This window comes from Mauremys reevesii, linkage group 19 (genome assembly GCF_016161935.1).
Source record: "Mauremys reevesii isolate NIE-2019 linkage group 19, ASM1616193v1, whole genome shotgun sequence".
Classification (NCBI taxonomy): domain Eukaryota; kingdom Metazoa; phylum Chordata; order Testudines; family Geoemydidae; genus Mauremys; species Mauremys reevesii.
This window is the reverse complement of record NC_052641.1, coordinates 10,013,097-10,038,005: the sequence shown is the minus strand read 5'-3', so window position 1 is coordinate 10,038,005 and position 24,909 is coordinate 10,013,097. Positions and strand designations below refer to the sequence as shown.

Sequence of the window (24,909 nt, the reverse complement as noted above, 5' to 3'; positions counted from 1 at the left end):
TCAAAAGGAGACAATTGAGAAATAAATCCATAAGGTCAGACCAGGTCATTAACAAAGGAAAAGAAATGCTATTGCAGTGCAAGGAACAGATTCAACCCTTTTCTCAGCGTTGTTCATTTGACTTTATCTTTTGGTATAATTTCAACACTGATTTTTTCCTGGCATGAATCCCATAGGTTCCCTGCTTCACTCCCCACCTCACCCCCCTGAACCTCCCCACGCTTTTCAGTGCTGGATAGTTCTATGTTTTGGTAAATTCCTTCTATTAATAGTCGCCCTCTGTGGCTATAAAAAATCCCTCAGTAGTCAAACGCCAACCCTTGCTCACTAACAGCTGTGGATGTCTGAATGCACACAAGACCCGACATCACCCAGAGGAGCCCCTTCTTGGCTCCACGTCAGAGCAAACTGATTAAATAAGGTCGTTGCCAACTTGAGAAAACGGAAAAGGAGGCCCCCCATAACAGAGGAGGGAGGGAGAGAGACTGACTCCTTCGCTAGACTGAGGAAATAGGAGGGTATTTCCATTTGCTCACCGGCTTTTTCACTTAGCAACCCCCTTCTTCTCCCCCCCCCAACTTCAATAAACTCTTGAGTCCCAGAAATAGAGACAGAACAAAGAGCTGTTCAGAGATAGAGTCGAAGGTGGTAGGTAGAGTTGCAGCTGCAGGTTTTAAAGTCTAATCTAAGTTTTCGTTTGGTTGGTTTAACTGAATTAAACATTTCTGCTACTCCAGTCCTATTACTGGTCCTGGGATAACCCTATGGAGAGTTAAACCTGTCAGCTGTGGTCAGCGTTAATAGCCAATGGTGAAAACACAAATGATGATGCTGATTAGGCAGAACAAGACTCGGGGAATTAAAAAACAAAAACCATCCATCTGCATTCTGTAAAGGTGATGAAAGAGCTTTTATCCATCAGAAAGGAAAGAGTTTGGCTTCTCAGAAGGTAAAGGGAATTTCCCATATTCTTGGCATTTCTAAGGTATTTCCCTAAATGTAGGTTCTGCTAGAAGTGACGAGATGCCTTAGCTATGTGTTTGACTAACAAAGTTCCTATGCTATGTTCACTGTCCTTTACCCAGACTCTCACTCTGATGTTTGCATGAACCCCAAATCTCAAAAGGAAAACATCAGGAATTGCTGAGATTCGACTAGTTCCATGTCAAATCCATGTGAAATCACAAGTGTCTCAAGATGTTGAGGTGAAACAATAGGTCTAACATGTTCATTTGAAACTAGCCCCAGATTCTCACATCTTATAACAAACCTGACCCGAATTTCAGGTCAGTTACAAAACCAGTAGCCAGGCAACTAAGGAAAATTTTCAGATTTCTCTATGAATACTTCACTCTGGTGAATTCTAGCTACACAGCTGGTGGGAGTGGATTTTTAAAAATGTATTCAGTACTGGGGAGAAGTGCTGAAGTTACAGCTCCAGGAGACCGAAGTCCTCTGTTTACTCACACAACAGGGACACACACAGGAAGCACTGGTGCAAGGTTCCCCTATCAGTGTAACTCAATCCTGACCTGCAGGACCCATCTCTAGGGGTCAGAAGGGAGCTCACTCTCCAAAGCCTTTCTAGTCCAAGGTCTCTTTGCTGACACGTAACCAAGTGGGTCAATTTGTGCCAGCCGCGAAGGTGGTTTTCACACCTGACTATTGGCAACTAGACTGAGATATTCCAACTCATTTCGCTCAGCTGTCAGTCAGTAATGATCACCATTCAGCTCCAGGACTTAAATCAGTCATTTAAAGGTTCCATGTCCCATTACATACCTCCTGAGCCATCAAAGTCCCCTGTAAAATAACTGCTCTGAACTTTCTTTCTCTCAGGTGTCTACTGGGACTGGAGGGGCTACTGGAGCCCATTAGCCCAATGAGAAAAGAATTTTGCTTAGTCCAGTTTCTCCAAATAGTTTCACTGAGATCAGATTGGGCCCAAAGAAACTGACCTAATCTCAGTGGAGTCCCCCTAGCTGTCATTAATTAGAAGAAAAAGGAAATTAAAAATGAAAAACTACAATAGGGAAAAATTAAGCACTCGCTTCCAACTTGCACATACCAGGAAATTCAGAGTTGAAGGTTAAACTCCACCCTCAGAGAACCTCAGCTGTTCCCTCTCTTGCAGACTTCTCCAGAAACGAACTGAACACACGTGTTAGAATACATAGGCACCATGCATTAAATATGGAGTTTCAGCTTTCAGTCTGAATTTCCTGACTTTTAAGACATTTATTAGATGGTTATGTCCCTAAAATGGCACGTGTTACATGGAGTTTCTCCAACACAGCTGCCATTAACCCTTTTGGAAGCTCTGAATTGTCTGTTTATCCATCCATTATTAATGAACCCGGAACTACTTTCATGCAAACCTTTCTTAATTGAAGGTGTTATGTGTTGAAATAGGATCCAAATGAAATCATCGCAATTGAGTTTCACTAAGAATTTGGGGGTTCCTACAAACCAAAAACCCAGAAGGTGTAAACTTGCTTAGATCAAAACCGAAGGAAAAGATTCTTATAAACCCCTGTCAAACAAGAATTCTGAATTTTGTGCAGACCCATATGAGCCTATGAATCTATGAGGTGCATACTCTCATGCATCTCTTGGTGCATTGAGCAAACTGAAATGCTAATGACAAGGTTCGTCTCTATTTCAGGTCTGACCATCCCACAGCAGTGGGACTGGATCCTAAACATCACACTTCTCATTAGATCCGGCTCTACAGTGACTGTTACAAGCATCATAAATTATTTTTATAATACATCTGTAATAAGCACGTGTTATAAACACTGCAACAGCCCTGCGCTGCACAGGGATAATGCCATCTCATAACAGCCCTTAAAGACTTGTTACAAGGCTTTGTGTCACCGGCCTTCATGATAGCATTACAGGAGCCATTACTGTCAAATGCATCAAAAAGCACTTCCAGATTTTTTTATAGGCATTTCAGTGGGTGCTATCATGACATATGGCCTATTGGGGAGACATCACATGCACTTTAAAGATGATCTCAACTAATAAATATGTGCTTTCTCCACAGAATGTAATACCTGTGGACGGACCATGTATGTCTCAATATCTGATGCCATGTATTTCTGTTTGTGCATGTTAGACTGCAGCAGATGCCCAGCCATTGTTTCTGAGCAGGAAAAAAGGCCCCTACCTTTTCCAGCAGTGGATTTTGTCTTCTGATCTGTTTTATATTTTTATTACTAGAGTAAAAAGCTCTTAAAGGGCATTTTCCCAAAAGCAGTGTTTCTGTTGTACACGCAGGGGGCCAGATTCTTTAGCTGGGGATGGAGAGCATGCAGCACAGGTTGTACCTGAAGGGGTGGGGCCAATGGTGAATGATAGTTGTGGTAATGGGGTGGCTGCTTCCAGAGAGGCCCCTTGTGGCATGGGGTAGCCCTGCAGCATCCCTGCCTCTGTTTCCGTCTCCTCAGAAATGTCACAGAGGTTCTTCTCGTAGCCAGTAACACCCTGGCTTGGGCTGGTTTAGTATCATAAACAGTTCCAAAATAAAGTCCTCAAAGCCCCAGGGAAAAGTTCTCATTTTACGGTTTATATAGTCATCTTTCACCACTCTTCATCAAGCCCCTCCCGGACCTTCCTGCCCAGAGCCTTCCCTGCCTTGGCAAGTCACTCCCAGTCTTACTTCAGCTGGAATCTTTTCTCCCAGGGCGTCTTGGGGTCTCCTGCAGGAGCCTTCTTGCTTTCTGCAGCCCTCTTGTCCCCACTCCTGGGGCTTTCTGCCTGGAATCTCTCCTTAGGCCTCTTCCTGAAATTAATCACTGAGACCCGACCGTCTTCATTTTCCCAGCCTGGGGAAGAAAGTTCCTTGAAAAGACCCAGCCAGCCTGTGACAGCTGGGCCCTCCCCTGGTTCTGGTGCCACTGTGAGCCGGGGGAAAGAAAAGCAGCACATACGTGGCGTGAACAGCGTGACGGTTTGCTAACATTTTAATGCCACAGACTTCCAAAGGGGCCTGGCTGTAAGGAATGCGGTTTTGTAACCCACTTGCGGTTTCCAAAGGACTTGAATGGGGACTCCATGAGCTTCGCAAATACTAAATATGAATCCCACATGGTAGCAGACTCCTCTGCTGAGGGAAAGGTGTTGGAAAAGTCTTTAAAGAACCAGTTAACACTTAAACTAATTCAAATAATACAAACAACCCCCCCCCCCCGAAAAAGTCTTCTAACACACAAAACCAAACTCTACAGAAATCATGGCACTAATGTGTTGTAATAGGTTTTATAGAATCAGTTAACCGTAGCGTGGGAGACTCATGTACAGGCTGGCACTTTGCTGAAATTGCAACTAAATAACCTTCAGGGATGCCACAGATAAGTCAGTTTCCTTTAAGTGTAGCAAATTACACAGATTTGCAGAAATGGGGGGAGGAGGCTCTAAACCAAGTCACCTATTACCTACCCTCAAGGTGAAATGTTTCCGCTTTTGTCTATAATATTTTATGACTTCAGGTTTCCTTGACTTACTCTTACAGAGCAAGAGAGGTCAGGCCCCTTAGGGACTGTAGATTTGGGTGGAGAATTCTCTCATCTGCCTGGGATAAGAGATCCAGGGATAAGGGCAGGTGATACAGTGGAGGTTGAAAGAATTGTAATAGGTTGTCAAGGTTGTCAATGTTGTCATATCAATGTTGTCTGGGCCACCCTGGTGCAACCAGAAGAGCTTTCACCCTGTTTGGGTCTTGTGTATTATTCTGAGTACAGTAGTAATGGTATGCGTGGGAAACCATAGAGAAAGTCTCTGCTCCAATCTATTAGAAATTCTTTGTCTCTACTAGATCTGGAGCAGAAGTGATGACTCTTGATGCTCTCCTTGGTGGCAAACACATCTACTGAGGGAGTTCACCGTCTGAAGAAAGGTGCCGAGTCCCTGAGTCCTTCAATAATCATTTATGTTGGTCTTGGTTCAGTCTGCTTTAGAATTCTCCACTCTTGGTAGCTGCAGAGCTATTCGGCGTATTCAATGGGGAATGCACTGCACCCAAAACTTTACCGCTTCCTGACACAACATGGGGGAACGAGCTCCACCTGGTTTGTTTACATCATGCCTTTCGGCGGCGTTGTCAGTTAGTATCTGTACTGTGTTCACCAAGAGGGAGGGCAGGAAGGACTGCAATGCCCGATGTGTCACTCAGCGTTCCAGAATACTGAGGGATAGTCTGGATCCCTGGTCACTGTACAGACCCGGAGTTGAATGCGGACTCCGCAGCCATGGCTGGAGAGTTCCACAGTGACTGCAGCTGTTGGAACTGAAGGACTGAATGAAATTCCTGCTTTTCACTGTCTCCTCTCATCACAAAAGATTCTTTAACAGCTCTGGTGGGATAGCCCATTGGTCTTGAAGCTGTCCACATTTGGAGTGTGTGCATTCAAAGTAGCCAGTGTTGCAGAGGTCTCCGATGAAGTTTCCCATGAAGGATGACATATGGAAGAAGCTATGAGGTGCTTCCTACAGTCTAGTTCACTAGCACACCTATAAATATCAGCCACCAGATACAGAAACACATTACATTTTATAAACACCCTAAGTGCAGATGATAAGCCAATGGGGAAGAATTCTGCATTTTAGATGCTGATTCTGTAGGCGGAATCTCAGATATTTTTTGGCTGATGCCTATGTTAACGTAAGGATCTTTGAGGTCAAGAGTTGCATACCAGTCTCCTTGGGATATGGGGGGAATTATGCTCCACCAGGAAAGTGTCCCAAACTTGAAGGTTCTGAGTCCCCTTAGTTTAGGGCTGGGCAGAGACTGTCTCCTTTTTTGGGAGTCAGGAAGTAACTTGAATAGAAGCCCCTTTCCTTCAGTTCTTGAGGGACTTCCTCTCTGGAGCCCTTTGCCAAGAATTAGTTGATTTCTCCCTGTAGAGTTGCAGTGTGAGAAGCATCCCCGAGGAGGGGTAAGACAGAGAATAGGGAGGTAAGCCACAGTCTACTCCATTATACAGCAATATGATGTGATTCGCATCAAGTTTGATAGACTGCACAATACGGTCTCCAGAGGGAGAGATGGAGGAGGCAGTAGACGAAGGATAGGATATGCAGAACACTGGAACCTGACTCTTGACTTTGATATTAAACCTGCTGCCTCCAGGCTGATGGAGCAGGCTGGTTTACAGAGCTCGGATAGTTCATTCTTGTCTTTGCTGTTTGGCAGAATGGGAGGTCTGCTGGCACTTTCAGTACTGTGCATAAGCATGAATGGATGCTGACAAGCCAGGTCTATGGTATCTGTTGCACATCATGGCTTTCCACCTAAAATGGCAGTGAAGTGTATGAGTCCAAGAGAGCTTGCAGTCACTCTGGTGGCTTTCAGTTTCACCTGTCTTTTCACTGAAAAGACTTTTGCCATCAAGGGGAAGATTTTCATCCGTCCATGAGATTCTGCGATGAGGCCTGATGGGCAAAGCTATCAGTACCTGCATACAGTGATTCTGGTGGCCATTGTACTAGGACAAGACTCTGATACACCATATGCCACATGTAGGGCGTGATGTGCAGGGATTCTAGAAATCTATTTGCCATGCGAAAACAGGGGGGGGGGGGACCACAGAATTTGCATTTGTACAGAGAATCTTTCATTTTTACATCTTGTGAAAAAAATATATATAGTAAAACCCCGTTTATCTGAGCCTCCATTATCTTGCTCTCAGTATTAACTGAACCACCAGCTGTCTGGCGCAGACAGCAGCGGAGCTCCGTCAGCTCCAAGCAGCTGGTGGTTCGGGTTAATACAGAAAGCCAGATAATGGAGGCTCAGATAAATGAGGTTCTATATATCAATAAAACATTGCGTTAAACTGATGCCTATATATATTGTGGCTAGGGAAACTAAAGTTCAGTGTTTCATTTTAACCGTGGAGAAACATGGATTTTTATTTTTTTTAATCAGAGAATTTTGGTTTTTTTTATCACGGAGAATTAGGATCCCTGGTGATGTTCTATGATTTTTACTCAGCAGCCAGATCCTTTGCTGAAGGATAGGAGTTATGGTTTCCCAGAAGTCGTACTGGTAGCGTGCCATCACTGCATGGTAACTAATGATGTGCACATCCAAAGATCCGAGAAATATGTCTTCCTGTCAAGTGCACCTTTCCTGTCTCTAAGGGCTGAATGGGTGGATTCAGCATCTCTTGACTCTTCCAGGGCCGCAGCAACAACCAATGAGTTAAACCAGTGATTGGATGCTGAACAAAACATATGAAGTATTGTGATGGGACTGGGAACATCCTCTCCCCTTGTTGTGAAACTGTTGGAGAAGAAGACTGTGTCAGGCAGATTTTCTTGGCTGGGTCAATCAAATCCCTGTGTAGGGGTAGTGATATCCTATCATTGGTTTCCCTTGCAGAACATCAAAGAGAAGGATGGATGCTTCAGTTGGTATGGCACCAGAGTTCACTTGTAGCGTATAAGCTATTCTGGTCAGCAGCTCCTGGAACTGATGAAACTTGCTCAGAGGGGACACCTCTAAGGGAGCAGTATTGTCATCTGGTGATACACCTTCCCTTGGGACACCCCCCATGTGTACGTTGTCATCATCATAAAGGAGTCCTCTGTCATTGTCTCCACTGCTATCTGCAGGTGCTGTGGAGTGTTGGCTCTTTGGTGGAGAAGTCTGTAGTTAGGAACCAACTCTGTGGGTACTCCGGGGCTGGAGCACCTGCAGAAAAAATATAGTGGGTGCTCAGCACTCACCGGCAGCCCCATGGATCAGCTCCTCCCCATCCCAGCCAGCGCCTCCAACCTGCCACAGATCAGCTGTTTAGCGGCATGCAGGATGTGTTGGGGGAGGAGGAGTGAGGGAAAGAGCGAGGGTGGTGTGTGCTCAGGGGAGGGGGCAGAACGGGGCAGAGTTGGGGCGGGAAGAGGTGGGGTGGGGGTATGGGCTTGGGGGAAGAGGTGGAGTGGGGGCAGGGCCTGGGGCGTAGCGGGGGTCGAGTACCCCCGGTAACTCATAAAGATGGCAGCTAGGAGTCAGTATGAGTGCTGGAAGGGAAGGATGGGGAGCCAGTGACAACACTAGTGCTGGAATTGGCACCAGTGACACGATAGCTGCAGCAGGGCCCGTGACTGAAAGGGCAGTGCTGAAGGATTCAAGGACCCTGCCAAAGGTGCCAGAAGGAGAACCCAAGGAACCTGTAGCAGAGTTGGAGGCCAGGGCCATGGCAGCCTTGTTGGTTCAGGCTGAGCGATGTCTATTACTATTATTATTTGTATTACCACCCTCAGCATTTCTTGTAACATAGGACATAACAATTCTAAGGGGTGATGGAAGGAATGCATCAAGTCTGAGAGGACCAGTCACGGAATATCCCTTAGGTAGAAGGATGAAAGGAGCTGGCTCAGTCTCCTCCCAGTGGGGACTGAAAGGAGCTGTTCAGTGGCATGCAGGAGATGCTGGGAGAGAGGGGGAGGAGCGGGGGCTGGAAGAGGCGGGGAGGGGTGGAATGAGGAGGGGGGGAAAGAGGCGGGATGGAGGCAGAATGGGGGCAGGAAGAGGCAGGGCAGGGGTGGAGTCTTGGAGGAAAACGTGGAGTGGGGGTGGGGTCTGGGGTTGAGCCGTGGTCAAGCACCCCCTGGGATCTAGGGAAGTTAGTGTCTCTGCTGGGGATGCTAGGATCCTATATGGCAGTGGATTGTCCAGTATAGGCGATATTGAGGTTGGGTGGGGAATATGAATCAGCAAAATGTGGAGACCTATGGTGCTGAGGAAGACTAAGAAGCCAAGACCTCCTCTCGACACACTGCCGAGGAATCATCATGTGACTGGCACCGTTTCCTTTTCTCCTGGGAGCCCTCCGAGGAGTCAGAGTTCTGTTTCCCTTTCCTCAGCGTCTTAGCTGATGTTGAGCTTTGACAGGAGTCAAAGCAGAGGATGTAGCGGACAAAGAGATGTCCTCAGCAACAGGTGATGAGACCTCCAGCAGCGGGACTGAGGACTCAGAAACGCCATTCGTGGTGCCCAAAGTGGTAAGCATGGGTGCAGAATGGGTACGGTCAGTCCTGACTGAATCTCTGACTTTGGAGCCATGGTGATGGAACCTTTCTCAAAGGGGGTACCAAGGGGGTTGAGGCGTCACCCATTCCATTGACGAGGGCTTTAGTGCCAGGGTGGCTTATTGCCAATTGTATTGTTAGCCTGAACCCCTGATGCCAAGGCCTGTACCACAAGACTCTCAGTGATCAAGTATGCCTGTAGCCCCAAATGGTTGGTTTTGATGCGGTCGGAACGAGAATGCCCAACAGGTGAAGCGCTGTGATGAGGTGTGAGCCTTTCCTGGACACATCCAACTCTCTCATTGGATTCTGGATAAACATTTACACAGGTGAGGTTTCTCAAAGACTTTCTTAGCCGCCCTGCTGGCCATCAATGAGACTGTTGCAACCCCAAGGCAGTACCGAGGCCACATTATGTTTTCTCTCTTTTTGATGATCTAAGCTAAACGATTGTGTTTCTCAGTTGTGGGAGGGGCTATGTGCATCTGCAAAGAAGATCCAACACTAGAAGGTTCCTTGTGCTTATTGCTGTACCTTGGGCAGTTGGGGGGCTGCACACTCTTAAATACATTGGGATCCCGAAGTCACTAGGGGGCGTTCATACAGCTGCAAAGGCCACAGCTTTGGTAGATGTTCCGTGAGCAACATGCCACAGGGCACCAAATCCACAAATGACAACGCACAGAGGTACCCAAAGAAGAATAAACAGTTGCACGTGAAAAACCAGTGTGTAGAAATGCCTGTTTTGTCCATGGAACTGCATATTTTTCAAATGACATTTGACTTACTTGAACTTCCACACGCACATTTTTTGCGCACAACTTCGGGCAGGCAGTTTGGAAAATTTGGCCCTGAAAGTTTCTGAATGTTAAGGAACAGTCTTATATATGTCATGTGATTTTAAATTAAATAATGCATAATAATAATAATACTCAGCTTTTATATCATACTTTCATAGAATCATAGAATCTCAGGGTTGGAAGGGACCTCAGGAGGTCATCTAGTCCAACCCCCTGCTGCATTAGTTGATCTCAAAGTAATTTACAAAAGAGTTAAGTATCTTTATCCCTATTTTACAGATGAAGAAACTGAGTCAGGCTTTTCTTGTTTGATTGTATTTAAAAGGTTTGTGCATGTTTGTTATGTTGGATACAGTAAAATTGTTAAAAGGGCTCTGTCAGGTTAAAAACCACATTTAAAAAATTATCTTAGCTATGTTATTACTAAAGCCATGGGTTATGAAAACTGAAGATTTAAAAAAATCCAATTTCCATTTCTCTACTGATGGTGTTTGTTGAGCTGCATTTTTCTCTGACTAGACAATGAAAGTAGATTGGTCAGTTTCCTTCTTTTATAATTGGTATTTAATCCATTTCACGGTCTGACTCTCCTGCACTATCACAAGGAGGCAGTGTTTGAGCCGAGCTGCAAAGGAATATTTATTTGTTTATTTTTGAAAAGATCCATTGGATTATATAAACAAAATTGAAGAAGCATTTCTCAGATGTTATGTAAATTTGGGCTGATGGTGTCCTTTTAAAACTTCTCTCTGCTAAAAATATTAAGGAGATGGCTTGAGCCAACACAATGTAGGGAATTCTCTCTCAGCTGACATTTTCCTTCTTAATCTGCTCTGCTGTGGCTGGGAACACAGGGTGTTCTGAGCACTGTGTCATTTTTCCCCCCATAACCCTATAAGCTTCAACTCTAAGCCATAACAATATGTGCGAAGGACAGAATTTCACCCTTACCTTCTATTTGATGTAGGTTTAAGACAGACCATAATAACTTTAAACCATAGGGTGAGGGTTGTTTTGTTTTTTTAAATATACAAGGGTCTGATTCTACTCTCACATATGCTGGTGTAAATTAGGAGCAACTCCACTGAAGTCACTGGAGTTAAACTGGTGTCAAAGCAGCAAAAGTGATTTGAGATTGAGACCCCGGTACAAAATAAACAATTATATTTATGTACACATGTAGACCCTTTCATCCAAGCATCTCAGACTGCTTTATGAATTTTATGTAATTAGCCCACACAGCTCCCCTGTCAGGAAGAGAAGGGGTACTTTCCCCATTTTTCAGTTGTGTAAACTGAGGCACTTAAATTACTTGCTCAAAGACACAAAGCTCATAACAGAAGCTAGAAGTCCTGATACTCATAAGAACGGCCATACTGGGTCAGACCAAAGGTCCAGCTACCCCAGTATCCTGTCTTGTGACAGTGGCCAATGCCAGATGCTTCAGAGTGAATGAAAAGAACAGGTAATCATCAAGTGATCCATCCCCTGCCCCCATACTCAGGCCCCTCCTTTCTATAATCGCTTAATGACATTCCCTCCTTATGCGTGCACAAAGAAAGCTGCATTGACATAACATTAAAGGGCCCTGAATAAACTGTCTACTCTTTTCAGAGTAGCAGCCGTGTTAGTCTGTATCCTGTATCCTGTATCTTGTACTCCTGTTCTGTCTACTCTTTAAAGAAGTCCCAGTGAACTGAGATCTGCCTAAAGGTATTTAAATCGCTTTCACCCCAGAGCCTCTTCCATCACCAAATGCGGCCTTCCTATGGTTTTGACTCCCACACTCTGAGGGCTTGTGGCTAAAATCAGCTATTCAGCACTCTAACATACAACTTGTGGATTTCCCCAAGTTGGCCGTTTGAATCTTTGACAATCTGTAGTGAGAGGGTAAATTTGGAATCAGTGGCAAGGCAGGTCTGAGGACTTGTGCTGAGACAGGTGTGCGCCAATTACACACACACACACACACACACACACAAAAGAAAAAATACAAGAGAAGCAATAAATATGAAGGAATGGACAGCTGGCAGGACTGCCATTAGTCTGATGTTCACAGGTATTATTATAAATACCTCATTTGTTTAAGAAGTTGCCTACCTGTAAGGAGAATCTGGTTCAAAACATGTCTTGGTTACATCAGTTATCTCCGGGTTACAGCATTCCCCACCATCAAAGTTGTACCTCTCATAGTTACAATCCATGTCGCACACACCATTCTGCTTCTTCTTGTGGAACAGGGCATGACGCACGTGCCGGCAGTCCCCTCCATCATACCCAGTCAGCGTGTGGTTGCACTCAGGGTCACAGTTCTCGTCTCCGATCTTGCTGATGTCGCAGTTAGCCAGGATGAGGCGGCGGCGGAGGGACGAGTTCCTCACGTCCAGGACTTCCAGCTCCCAGGTGATGTTGTAGCGGCTGAAGGCCTCATTCAGCTGCTGGTGCTGGAACTCGATCTGCTGTCGGCTGACGGTGGGGTTCTGGTACACGTCGTCATAGAGGTTCACCACTCGGTAGCGCACCACCTTGTTGTGGCGGAAGCGGGGGAGCTTGTTGTAGCTGGCAATCACCTCCACGTTGTCGCAGACTGTCTGCCCGCAAAGAGGAGGGTCCAGACTGGTATCCAACAAATAGCCATGGTGATAGTTGAATTCGATCTGAGGACTGCTGCCATCCTTCATGGGAGACCAGGTGTTTTTCACATTCAGTAAACTCTCCTGAAGAACTAGCTGAGGTAGAGGGGTGTCTAGTTCATGAATCACCTGGCCCATGTCAAACAAGATCTCCTTCTGGGACCGGGCCGTCCTCCAGAGATTGAAATGTTCTATGTAACCCCGATAGTTCTGATTCAGGGCATTTCCTCCAATCATGAGCACTTTACACTTCAAAGTCAGAAGGCTGAAGATGGTGCCCACCTGCTCCCCACTCGTGGCCACCTGGGCTCCGTTCACATAGAGTTTCATCAGGTGCCCATCGTATGTGGCAGCCAGATGCACCCACTGGTTGGGAAGATAGCTGCGATGAGTGGCAATGGTGGTGACTTTGCGAGCACGGTCCGTCTTCAGCGAGAAGAAATAGCGGGGGTCTCTATTCCCCTGGTCACTGACGGTGTTAATCCCCAGGACCCATCCTCGGTCACGGGAGGTGTAAGAACATTTGTCATATAATCCTATGGGCCCCCAAAAAAGAAATAGGAATAAATAAAGGTGACAACAGATTATTTCATGTATTTACTTTTCTTGACATTAAAAATATAGAGGTATTAAGAGAGTTGGGGTAAACCAGTGGTATTAAACCATCTGGTGGCCAGGTGGCCATACAAGAGAACTTAGCGTCAAAGGTCAAGGACTGTCAGAGGCATGCAGTGTGAATTGGACCAAAGACCAGAACTGTTTTGTAATTTCACCGCAGTGGAGAGCTGGTCTGTGTAGTCTCATTAACTTCATTTGAGCCATAAATTTGACCTCATTGGTTTAAACCAAGTAGAGTCTCATGAAACGTCCTTGATTGCTAATTCTCTCTCCCTCTCTGCCTCCCCTGCCCCTGGTCCGTTCTCTCCCTGAAACCAGGAGGAACATCCCCTGAATGCAAAGCTTAGCAGGAGAAATGAATATGAGAGTCAATCCTAATACAGCAGGAGAAATGCTAAATGGGTGGGATTTCCATAGGAACCTAAGGGCTAAATGACCAAATCCTACTGAGATTGATTTGGGCGCCTAACTTCCACAGGCTCCTTTTAAAATCCCAGCCAATGAAAACTGGTGAGAGAAACATATACACACTTACATTGAATCTGATGAACAAGTTGTATTCCAGATCCCTCACACATCCAAAGATGTGTATCCATTTACTGCACCACAACAGAACCGATACTAATGATCTCTCTCATACACTAACTACATATCCAGGCTTCTACTCACCTACATGCAAAGTGCTCTCTGGTTCACTGTGTGTCCAAACAGCCCACTTTAAATGTATAAATGGAAGGGAGGAAGGAATGAAAAGCGAAAGCATGTTCTAGAACAGAGGTGGGCAAACTACGGCCCGCAGGCCACATCCGGCCCGTGGGACCCTCCTGCCCAACCCGTGAGCTCCCGACCAGGGAGGCTAGCCCCCGGCCCCTCCCCTGCTGTACCCCGCAGCCGCTCCCGCAGACTGAGCTCGCCATGCCACCAGCGCTCAGGGCAGTGGGGCTGCGAGCTCCTGCCAGGCAGTGTGGCTGCGAGAGCCACCAGCCTGTCCTGGTGCTCTAGACTGCGCAGCAGTGTGGCTGGCTCCGGCCGGGTGGCATGGCTGCCAGTCCTGGTGCTCTGAGCACCGTGGTAAGGGGGCGGGAAGCGGAGGGGTTGGATAAGGGGCAGGGAGTTCCCGGGGCAGTCAGGGGACAGGGGAGCAGGGGGCGGTTGGATGGGGCAGAGGTTTTGGGGGGTGGTCAGGGGATGGGAAACAGGGAGGATTGGATAGGCGGTGGGGTCCTGGGAGGGGGCGGTCAGGGGACAAGGAGCAGGCGGGGTTGGATGGGTTGAAGGTTCTGACGGGGGCGGGAAGTAGGAGGTGGTGGATAGGCGGCGGGAGCCAGGCTGTTTAAGGAGGCACAGCCTTTCCTACCCAGCCCTCCATACAGTTTTGGAACCCTGATGTTGCCCTCAGGCCAAAAAGTTTGCCCACTCCAGCTCTAAAAGTCAGAGGACTGAAGCAGTCCCCCACTCAGGGTTACAGGGAGTGGTGGGGGGAATAGAGGTATGGAGAAAATCACTTCCCAGGGTGGGAGAGAGAGCACTCTGGGGGTTAGACATCTTAGTCACAATCATAGAGTCACAGAGTTTAAGGACAGACAGGACCACCAGATTGTCTAGTTTGACCTCCTGTATGCCACATGCCACCAACACCACCCAGCTACCCCCCCACTCACACTAAACCCAACAAGGGAAATGAGACCAAAGTATTACAGCCCACAGGAGATGCAACTATGATGTGCCACAGGCAGAGAATAGGAGGGACCGAGGTGCACCAGTGCCCCAAGGCCCCCACAATGGCAGGGAAATAACTCAGATAATCCTGGCAAGTGGCAGGCACCCACACGTTGAAGAGGAAGGTGTAAAAAAACAACCAAGCTCACTGCCGATCTGACCTGGGAGAAAATTCCATTCCAACCCCACACATGGTGATCAGTTAGACCTTGAGCATGTGAACAAGGACCAGGCAGTCAAGCACCTGTGAGAGTGTATGCTCAATGCCACCTCAGAACCCTGGCCCACCCCATCTTAGGGAAAACCCTTCCCCAGTTTCGGATACAGGGACAGAGGGAGATAAAGGAATACAGGTTTCCTCTTCTCAGCTCTTAATAGTAGACAGCTTGACTGAAAAGAGGTAAGGACTTCAGTACCAAATGGCAGTCTAGCCCTAATGCATAAAACCAATCTCTTTCCCACCCTCTGCCACCAAAAGGCCTGACTGGAAATCATAAATCTTTGACAGCTCTATCTCCATGAAAAGACTAAATATCCCTCTACCTCACCTCTGCACCCTAACCCTCCCAGCACCACCACCACCAAACGTCGTCTTTTGCTTCTGACTCTGAACAAGTTGCTCAACAGCCATCTGTTAACAATCACTCATTAACAGTGTGGTCTTGTCTAATATCAACAGAGCAAAGGTTACGGGAGCATTGACTGTATTTTTTCCCTCTCCCCACTTCTGTCACCCACCTTTTCGCTGCCCCCCCCCAATCCTCTGATGGGAAGGTTGAAAATTTTTAAACAGGCCTTTTTTTCTGCACACTGTTATTTTGCCAGGGGCTCTAAGCTCCCCCTTTTCCTGTTTCCTTTGGAAGAGAGATCCCAGGGTTAGGAAGGTAATGTGTTTATTCATCTGTAGGGCGCACTCGGTTCAAAACCTTTACAAGACCAGCTTCAAGCTTATACTGCCACTTCTGATCATGAGAGGGAGAGAGAGGGAGGGAGAGAGAAGGGAGAAGGAAAACAAGTAGGTTTAAAAATGACATTTTCCAGTCAGGCTAAGGTGAATGTTTACCCAGGAAATGAATACTATCACATTCAAAGCTGCCAATGATGTTTTGATGTCAGGGGTCCCAGCTTGCTTTATTTCTTTACTATATATATATGTGTGTGTGTGTATGTGTGCACACGCGTGTGTATATATATACACACACACACATTCATTTTCAGATGTGCCCTCTCTTCTGCACTTTCTTTTAATGTACTAAGTGAAATGTTACTTCCAATGGAAGTACCATGTAATGGTGTTGGGTAAGTAATACTGTAGTGAATGATGGGAACATTGGAAAGACAAGTTTCATCCACATAAGGAGAAGTTCTTGGGACTAGAAATCTAGAATGTATCCCCCATCCCCACTCCAGTATGGGATAGAGGGGGCCCTGAGGTGCGTATTGGTATGGAAAGTTCCTCTCCCAGACCGGGGGACACCTGGGGGTTAGAGAGGTGCAAGACACACCTTTCTGATAGTAAGATACAAACTTATATGGGCGTTTGCTAGAGGAACAGTTAAGAAGTTGCACATAACAATACAGTCTCCGTATCTGCCAAGGCTGAAAACTGGGGCACAAAAAACCATTCACACAGAAACCTTAAAATGCTGTGGGATTTAGTGTAAATGTCTGTTTCTGTAGCCTTGGTTTTTATTTCTGAGAGAGAAAATTTTCACTAACTAAAGTGCAGGGATATCAAATCTTAGCAACTTTGGATCTCAGATGAGTGATGTCCCTCGAAATGAGGGAGATTTGAGAGGAAAGTTAGAATGGTCTCTTCTTCACCATAATAAGCCATCCTCCTCTTGCCCTTGGGCACTGCATGGGGCTAGCGACCGACCTCAGTGGAACAGATGGAGCTGCTGCAGGAATATTACAGAAACGTAGCAAACCTTCTCCTTCCTTTGTGCGATTAACTCTGATGTGATACAATGTGGCTTGAGTTTGGCTCAAACAGCTGCTATCGATTCAAGATTTATAGCCAACAGAGGACACATAAGTAGTGACAATGGGGACACCAATGAACCAGCCTGTGAGATGGAACAGTTTAATAATCTGATTCCTTATGTTCTCTGGTTTAGGGCCAAGGCCAATCAGTCAACCCAAATGACCATATCTCTCATGAAATATTCGTTTTGCAAGCATTTACCATCGCAGGTATCCAACCACAGCTACAAGGGTAGAGTTCCTGTTCCATTCCAAGACAGACTAGCTTTATGGAAGTACCGAATATCTGTGTGTTGTTTATTTTTAAGGGAGAGGGAAAACATGGGAAAGGAGAGGAAAACCCTACAATAGCTGTAACTAACCAAACTGTGCCATTCCTTCACATCCATCTGTTTGTATGTTACATCCGCATCCCCTACCTCCATCTGCTTGTATCTTCAGCTTATACATCTTTTCAGGTAGGGGACTGTCTGTCTCTTTTCCTGTGTTTGTCCAATGCCCAACACAATGTGGCCCTAATCCCAGTTGGGGTCTATGAGCTCTATCAAAATATAAATATGTATCACTCCCACTAATAACAACAAAGGAAAGGGCTCTGGAATAGGGAGATGTGAAATAATTGACAGACATGCGGAAAACTTCAAAATCTGAGGTTTTCACAGTTTATTTTGATTTTGTAAACTGAGTCCATCGGCATGAGTTATTGCTTAGAAATAATTTAAAGCATTTTGAGCAAAAAGCACCCCCTTTGTATCGCCAAAATCAAGCCTGTTTTTGAGCAAACTGACTGAAATTTAAATTTTATAAATGTGATTCGGATGATCAACTTTCACATAATTTATACTCGTATTGTTACTATTATTCATTATTTGTATTGTGGTTGAGCCTAGGAGATCCAGACATGGGCCACAACCCCACTGTGCCAGGCACTGTAGAAATACAGGCAAAGGGCCACTAAGGCCCCTTCCCATTGCTCTGGTACAGTAGATTTTCACCCACTTTTAAGCCCCTTCAAGAGCGTAAAGGGGCCTCAGAGTACAGGAAAATCAGGCCAATGATGCTGCAGATGATGCAGTGCAATACCAGAATTTGACAAACACATCTTGAAAAGCAAAGTTTCTCAGCCATGAAATGGTGGAAGATAAAATCAACACTCCTCCTCCCCCCATGCAAAAAAGGTGCACAATTTTCACATTACAGTTCTACCTCATTTTGGCCTGCCTTGAGTTGCTAGAAAGGGATGGATGGCACTTTAGTTGAGATGAGCACTGCCAGCGTTGCCAACTCACAAGTCTCATGATATCTGTTGCTTTCTCAAAGCCCCAGCTCCTGGGGTCAGGGGATTAGGTCAGAATCTCAGCTTTCATTTATGAAGAAAAAAGTAAGTTTTAGCCCTTGTGTTTGCAGAGAAAAGCTTGAAAATGTAAACCCTAATGAGTCAGAACCCAGCAAGCACATAAAAATAACCAGAAGTCTATTTTTTTTTGTTAAATCTCATGATTTTTAAGCCAAACTCATGATGTTTGGAGTCTTACCCATGTTTCCTACAGTATACTTCTGCTCAACATAACTGATCCCTGCCAGGAGGCTATGCACAAGGCCTACATATCACTTAAGTCCCACTTTGTTTTAAGGGACAGAAATGGTTCATTATCTTTGTGTGGGCCCTTTGCATAGGGGAGAATTTTGCACTGTGCATATAATATATGACATCGGTTCCTGAACTTTTGTAAGAAAGGTCACTGGGGGAACATTCTGCCTTGGATGGTTTAGACACAACAAATACTGCATCTCGGCAGGGGGTTAGACTAGATGACCCTTGTGGTCCCTTCTAACCCTATGATTCTAAGAGTCATTGCTGTTACCAAGCACAAGATGCTGAGGCTGTAGCAGACGGTCAGCAGGAACGGCTACCGAGAGGCTGGGACACACAGCTAGAAGCTCTCTGTGCCAAAGTTATAGGTAGCCTTCTCAGTGGGCAGTGTTCAGCAGAAAGGGAGCGAAAGTAACCTGTGCAAACTGCTGCAATCCATTTTCAAACGATCAATAACAAACTTCAGGCCTCCTTCCATCACTTCAGCACTATTTCTTGTATCTTGCTACCAACAGCTTCCTGGTAACCAACCCAGCCGGTGAACTAGCTAAGGTTTGAAATCTTTACTTAAAAGCAGGTTTCTCACTGTACTGAGCAATGGGGGATGGGAGCTTGGGGTGGCATTTTTGGGGTAGGGGGGTTGACTTTGAACCCACCAGGTGTGCTGTCGAGTCCACAGCAGCCTTGAAAAGAAGTGGGCGGGGAGGGAATAATACCTTGCCCTTCTGGAAGTTGGCCATGCCTGCTTTGCTGGGAGAATACAACCAGAGGTGACAGGACTCCGTTATGAAAGGGGAATTTAGGTCAACAATCAAAGCTGCAGTCAGGGGCCCAAGGAGAGGGAGCTGAAGGTTGGGGCTGGTTTTTTCCCCCTAGCATGCTTTAATCGTTTAGTATCAAAGCCACAGAGGAATGCTTGACAGAGCAAATATTCTACAGGAACCTATAGAAAGCTTTTATCTGTCCAGAGGAAAATAATGAAAACAGACAGATTTGGGTTAAGTATCCCCATGCTCCATGCTATTGGCTAAGTCAGGGAAGATCCACTGGAGCAGCTTCTCGAGTTCTGCATTGGATATTTCATGGTACAATGTTGAACCCAATATTCTTTTATGAAGGGGAGAAATAATCTCTCCCTTCCGTCCCAGCCTCCACACACTTTCCTCCAGAACAGTTAAATAATTCAAACTCCAAGGTACTTAAGAAAACAACTCCATCTATACCATTTCCGATACTGCCAAGCAGCCTCTGGGGCACTCCCAGGGGCAAGCATTGGCTCAAGCGAAGCACCTAAGAATTGTCCAGGTGGCAGCTTCCTGCTCAGGCCAGGAACAAGTACTTATTTTTCTGCTGCTCGCTGCCTCGCTGAATTCACAGCGGGGATTTGTCATTCACCTCACAAACAATGCTCTAGGACTTGATTTAGGTCCAGGATAGACAGACAGCTCTATCCTTATAGACGTTCATTTTTTACACAAGCGGCCAGGTCTGCTGCTGGCATACGTGGTGACCTCAATGCAGCTATGTCAGTTTAGACCAGCTGAGGATTTGGTCCTTGGTTCTCTGCGATATTGAGGTCTTTACAGTATCTGCCAGCAGGCGTGAGCTCTAGGTGAATTTTCCTTGTGCTGCTTTATGTTTAGATTGTCCCATATGCTTGACATGATGCCGTGTAGTATCAGAGTGGGGGGGGGCACGAACAGCACGTCTAAATATGAGAAATAGACATTTGCAGTGGCTGATCAGTTATGAACTTTATAAAAGTCCCAGCTTTGCGATAACTAAATCATTTGTGTTGTAACACAGCAGCTACTGGCCTGAACCATGGAGCCCCAAGAATGTGAGTGATACATCACTGAGCCCCCTTGTGACAATAAACCTCCTACCGAATGATGTAGTGGGTTAGGGACAGAGATAAGGTACTGTATTATGAAGAGTAAGAACTCAAAGCACACAGCAAGGTCTGACAGCACAGAGGAGCAGGGGCGGCTCTAGACATTTCGCCGCCCCAAGCACGGCAGCACGCCGCGGGGGGCGCTCTGCCAGTCGCCGGTCCCGCGGCTCCAGTGGACCTCCCGCAGGCGTGCCTGAGGAGGGTCCGCTGGTCCCGCGGCTTCGGTGGAGCCGTGGGACCAGCGGACCCTCCACAGGCATGCCAGACTGGCAGAGCACCCGCCGCGGCATGCCGCTTCAAGCACGCGCCTGGCGTGCTGGGGCCTGGAGCCGCCCCTGCAGAGGAGTGTGCTTCAGTACGACACCAGTCAGCACTTTAACAGCATCATTTCTCAAATGGGTACCTCTTTTTTAAAGGGCTTCATTGTTTAGAGTATCAGTATAAAGGAGTGCTGCTTGCGGGGTGTGGCTCCTTACCTAAATCTGCCTAAGCATTTCACAATTGCGGCAGGATCTGTGGAGAGCGGTGCTCAGTGAACAAATTGTAGCTGTTCACGATCCAGATTCCTCAAAGAGACAATGGAGCAATAAACACCAAACAGCTGCTGTGGCAGTGACTTGATTTTTTTCTATGCTTACACAAGACCTAAATGATATAGGCCACATTTGGGCGGATTCTTGGAGGACAGCAAAAGCCACATCCACGACACGACGTTTATCTCCACCTCCCAGCCCCCAACCGGATTTCAGATCCCTGCTCCAAAGCACAGGGGAGCTGGAACATTTTTTTAAAAGTCTCAAGGATTTGTAACATGGGCAAATCAACTTATTTTACCCTAGTCTCATTGGAAATGGCTAAAAATGATAAAGGGTTAGAAAACCTGACTTATGAGGAAAGACAAAACCTGAGCATGTTTTTTCTTGAGAAAACAAGACTGCGTGGAGTAGGCGGGGGGGCTGATAGTCTTCAAATATGTTAAGGGCTGTTATAAAGAGGATGGTGATCAACTGTTCTCCATCTCCAGGAAAGACTGGACCACAAGTAATCAGCTTCATCTGCAGTAAGGGAGATTTAGGTTAGATATTAGGAAAACCTTTCTAACTATAAGGGTAGGTAAGCGCTGGAATAGGTTATCTAGGGAGGTTGTGGAATCCCCATCACTGGAGGTTTTCAAGAATAAACATCCGTCAGGGACGGTCTAGGTTTACTTGGTCCTGCCTCAGTGCAGGTGGCTGGACTAAATGACCTCTTGAGGTCCCTACCAGCCCTACATTTCTATGATTCTATTATTCTAAATAATTTTGGCTAAAATTCTCAAAATGAATTCAGCCCCAGCAGAAAACACCCACCATGGAAAATTTCTGCCTAGAGGGTTAACGTTTGGCAAAGTTATAAGGAACTGAAAAGAGTCTTATAAAGGGAAGTGTTGAGCAAACTTGAAAATGGGAGGTGCTACCTAAATATGAGGGTCGAGCCTCCTGTGGAGATGAAACAGTATGTGATCATGTAATTAAAGACTCTCATAATGCATATGCACATGGGGGCAGAGTTAAGGTGGCATAGGCAACCTTAATTCTGGAATTTCCTAAATTTTGCACGCTTGCCTTTGCAACCTTAATAATGTTTTAACACCTTTTTTTTTTTGCAGGTAATAAATATATAAGGCTAAATCCTGAGTTTTTTCCTCAAGTTTTCCTCAGGCAGGACTCCAATAGGAGCTTACCAGAAGAAGGCTGTCAGGATCTACTCCACCAATAACAGACCTGTGTTTGATATTTATGAAAGGCTGCTGTTCTATAAATATAGAAAATGAGCTGAGGGACTCTCAAGACATTTGAGTTTGGCTCAATTCGAGTACAGCACCCACAGATTTGGATGCTCATCCAAACTAGCTGAACTTCTAACTGGGTCAGCAAAACCTGGCTAGGAATCAAGAGTGAAGAAGGTTTCCTATTGGACCTCCAGAACTTCCTGTTTCCAACAAACCAGTTTTGCTGGAAGAACAGATTTTCTCCTGGGGTTCCATCATTTCTGCTTGCAGCCATTGTTATAATCAGGGAGCAGAGAGTCCCACTGCAAAAATGAAACATTCTATTCTATATCCAGCTCTTACTAACCTCAAAATATTTCTTTTGAATTTCAAATTTGAGTGAATTATGGGCAAAGGATCTCAACAGTTCCTATTTTACCTCACATCGTCTCTAACAGAAATTCAGTAGTAACATTCCATTGACTTTAAGGGGATACATATCCAGGGTCACGTACACAAAGATATACACACATACACAAACAGGCAAGGAGCACACACAATAAGGAGAGGGATATACACAGGGATGTATCACATGCACACACTAACCAATTTACATATACACCCATGGAGGGACATATACACCCAGGCACACGCAAGGATTTAAAGAAATATTTGCATACGCACACATAAGCATCCACACACATGAACATCTCTGCTCCCACAGCTCTTATCTCCCTCTGTCTTAGACCGAAACATTGATTAACCTTCAAAGGTCTATAGGAAAATAATGTAACTTTGTTCATGCTAACCCAGGGGCACCTCCTTCTCCATTCTGAGGGCTAATGCTAGGCAGCAAGCTCTGTACAGAAGCTGTATCGCAATTCTAGTGTAATCTAAATAATAAAGGCCTCGATAGTTCTGGGCTTATATTAGACAACATGGAAAGTTGGCCCATACATTGGGTCAAGAGAGGTCAGGGAACCTCAAAGTAGATCAGACTGCCAGAGAGTCCCCAAAGGAAACGTCCTGCTGGAGGGATTATGGAGTATATCTGTCACTGGACAAGTGCACGCAACGCCCATCAGCTGACCGGCAGTTCAAAAATGCGATTTCATTTCATAAACCCGAATCAGCTCCTGTGCCTGATGTGCTAGGGAAGCAAATCAGCGGCAGCACTGGCCAAGCTAGTAGCTGAACAGGAAAAGTGCCAGACGTTCTGCCCTGAAAGAGCGTTCTTGCTGGCCAAGACTGCAGAGCCACAAGGTGGGGGATGTATACAAGTGAGTCTGTCTGCGATGCAGTCAAAATACATGGTGGAGAGTGTGTGTGTGTGGGGGCAACAGAACTTGTTTTGCTCTTCAGAACTCCCTTTCAACTGACCTTTACAAGGGCTCTGCGGGCAGCCCTGGAACCAGCGGCGCGGCGGCTGCTCCCAGCTGCAGAGGGGATGGCTTTTACACCCCTGCACAAAAGGAAGCCTGGGGGTGGGGGTGAAGAACAAAGAAGGAAACACTAGCAGCTCCTAAACTAAATGGGAGGATCAGGAGGGGGCAAGTAGGGACAGGGGGAGGGGACAACCTTGCAACCACTCCTTCTGGGACCTGACAAATGGCTAAAAAGTCTCCATTAAAAAAAAAAAAATCTTCCATCAGTGCTAACCGGGACACCCAGCTGGGAGACTGTAAAAAAATCCCATCAGTGTTAACCTGGAATCTCATTGGTAATTTAGGGGCATTTCCATGTGAAATGGGCATGAGGATACGTAGGTCAGATTATCAACTGATGTAAATCTGTGTAGCTTCACTGAAGTCAATGGATTTACACCACCTGAAGTTCTGGCCCTCTGTGGGAAGCTACAATCCTAATCTAGAGCTAAATATTATTTTTCATCGTTTTTTCCCTAGCTATAGATGCTAGAGAGGCAATATACAAACTTTAAACTAAACTTTTTAGGTCTGATTCACACAGAAGGACACAATAATCACTCTGCAGACAGAATGGGATTGATTGTGCCCGTTTCCTGCTGCCACTCTTGAAAAGGCATCCTGCCCTTTTCTAATCAGGATTATTTCATGACTCAAATTCTCCCCTCTTCACACATGAGCGCCAAACCCATGCGCCAAACCACAGAGACACTCCTGCTTTCTAGGAAACATCCTTCTGAGAAAAAATGCCTCTTTCAAGTGATCTAACTGCTATAGTATATGTTCTTCATAGGATGTAGTTTCCATATATTAACTGGAAGAATGTAGTTTATAAACCAGATTTTCAGTTTGGTATTAATCCAGTCTGATATTTTTGGGTGTAATTTTCCTCCTGCAAATAACTGACCTGGTAATTTTGCACACGTTATGAACGTTGAGCATAATTAAGTAATTTGCCGACTTGATTTGCAAACTTAAATGTTTAACTTCTAACAGTTATGCCTGCAATTTATTATAAATGCAAAATGTGTGCATAGATATTTGCAGAGGGCAAAAATACACTTGCAAAAGTGATGGCTACTGCTGAAAATCTGACCTTTAATTCTTAGCGGGCAAGATGGGGAAGTGATGGCCAAACCTCCAGAAGGTCAGAATGCTAGTTTGGTTGTGCACAAGCCTCTCCAAAGTAGCTGGCCCTCATGACTTTCCAAGACTGGGACAAAAATGTTTTGAGTACAAGCTTCCTTGGAAGATTTCTGGCAGTTCTTGTGTTTGATTGGGCAACGGGAAATATAATTTGTCCAAACTTTCTTACGCTATTTTAACCCTTCAATTTCTGGGTGCATCTTTGGGCAACGATTCTTATTTGGCCCCAACCATCCTCAGCTGGGGACCTATCTCAGGACTCTAATTAGCATCATTAACTCTTTGCTCCATTCTTTGTGCCTGCAGCTC

General features: G+C 45.8%; 1 protein-coding gene across 2 annotated transcripts in view; it reads right to left on the bottom strand.

Moving 5' to 3' along the window:
• PAPPA (pappalysin 1) overlaps positions 1–24,909 on the bottom strand; it is a 452,227-nt gene that overhangs the window by 175,027 nt on the left and 252,291 nt on the right. For both annotated transcript variants that reach the window (XM_039506691.1, XM_039506690.1), the window contains one exon: positions 11,937–13,005. In XM_039506691.1, coding sequence (XP_039362625.1) covers positions 11,937–13,005 — 1,069 coding nt within the window. The remainder of the gene's footprint in view (positions 1–11,936; positions 13,006–24,909) is intronic.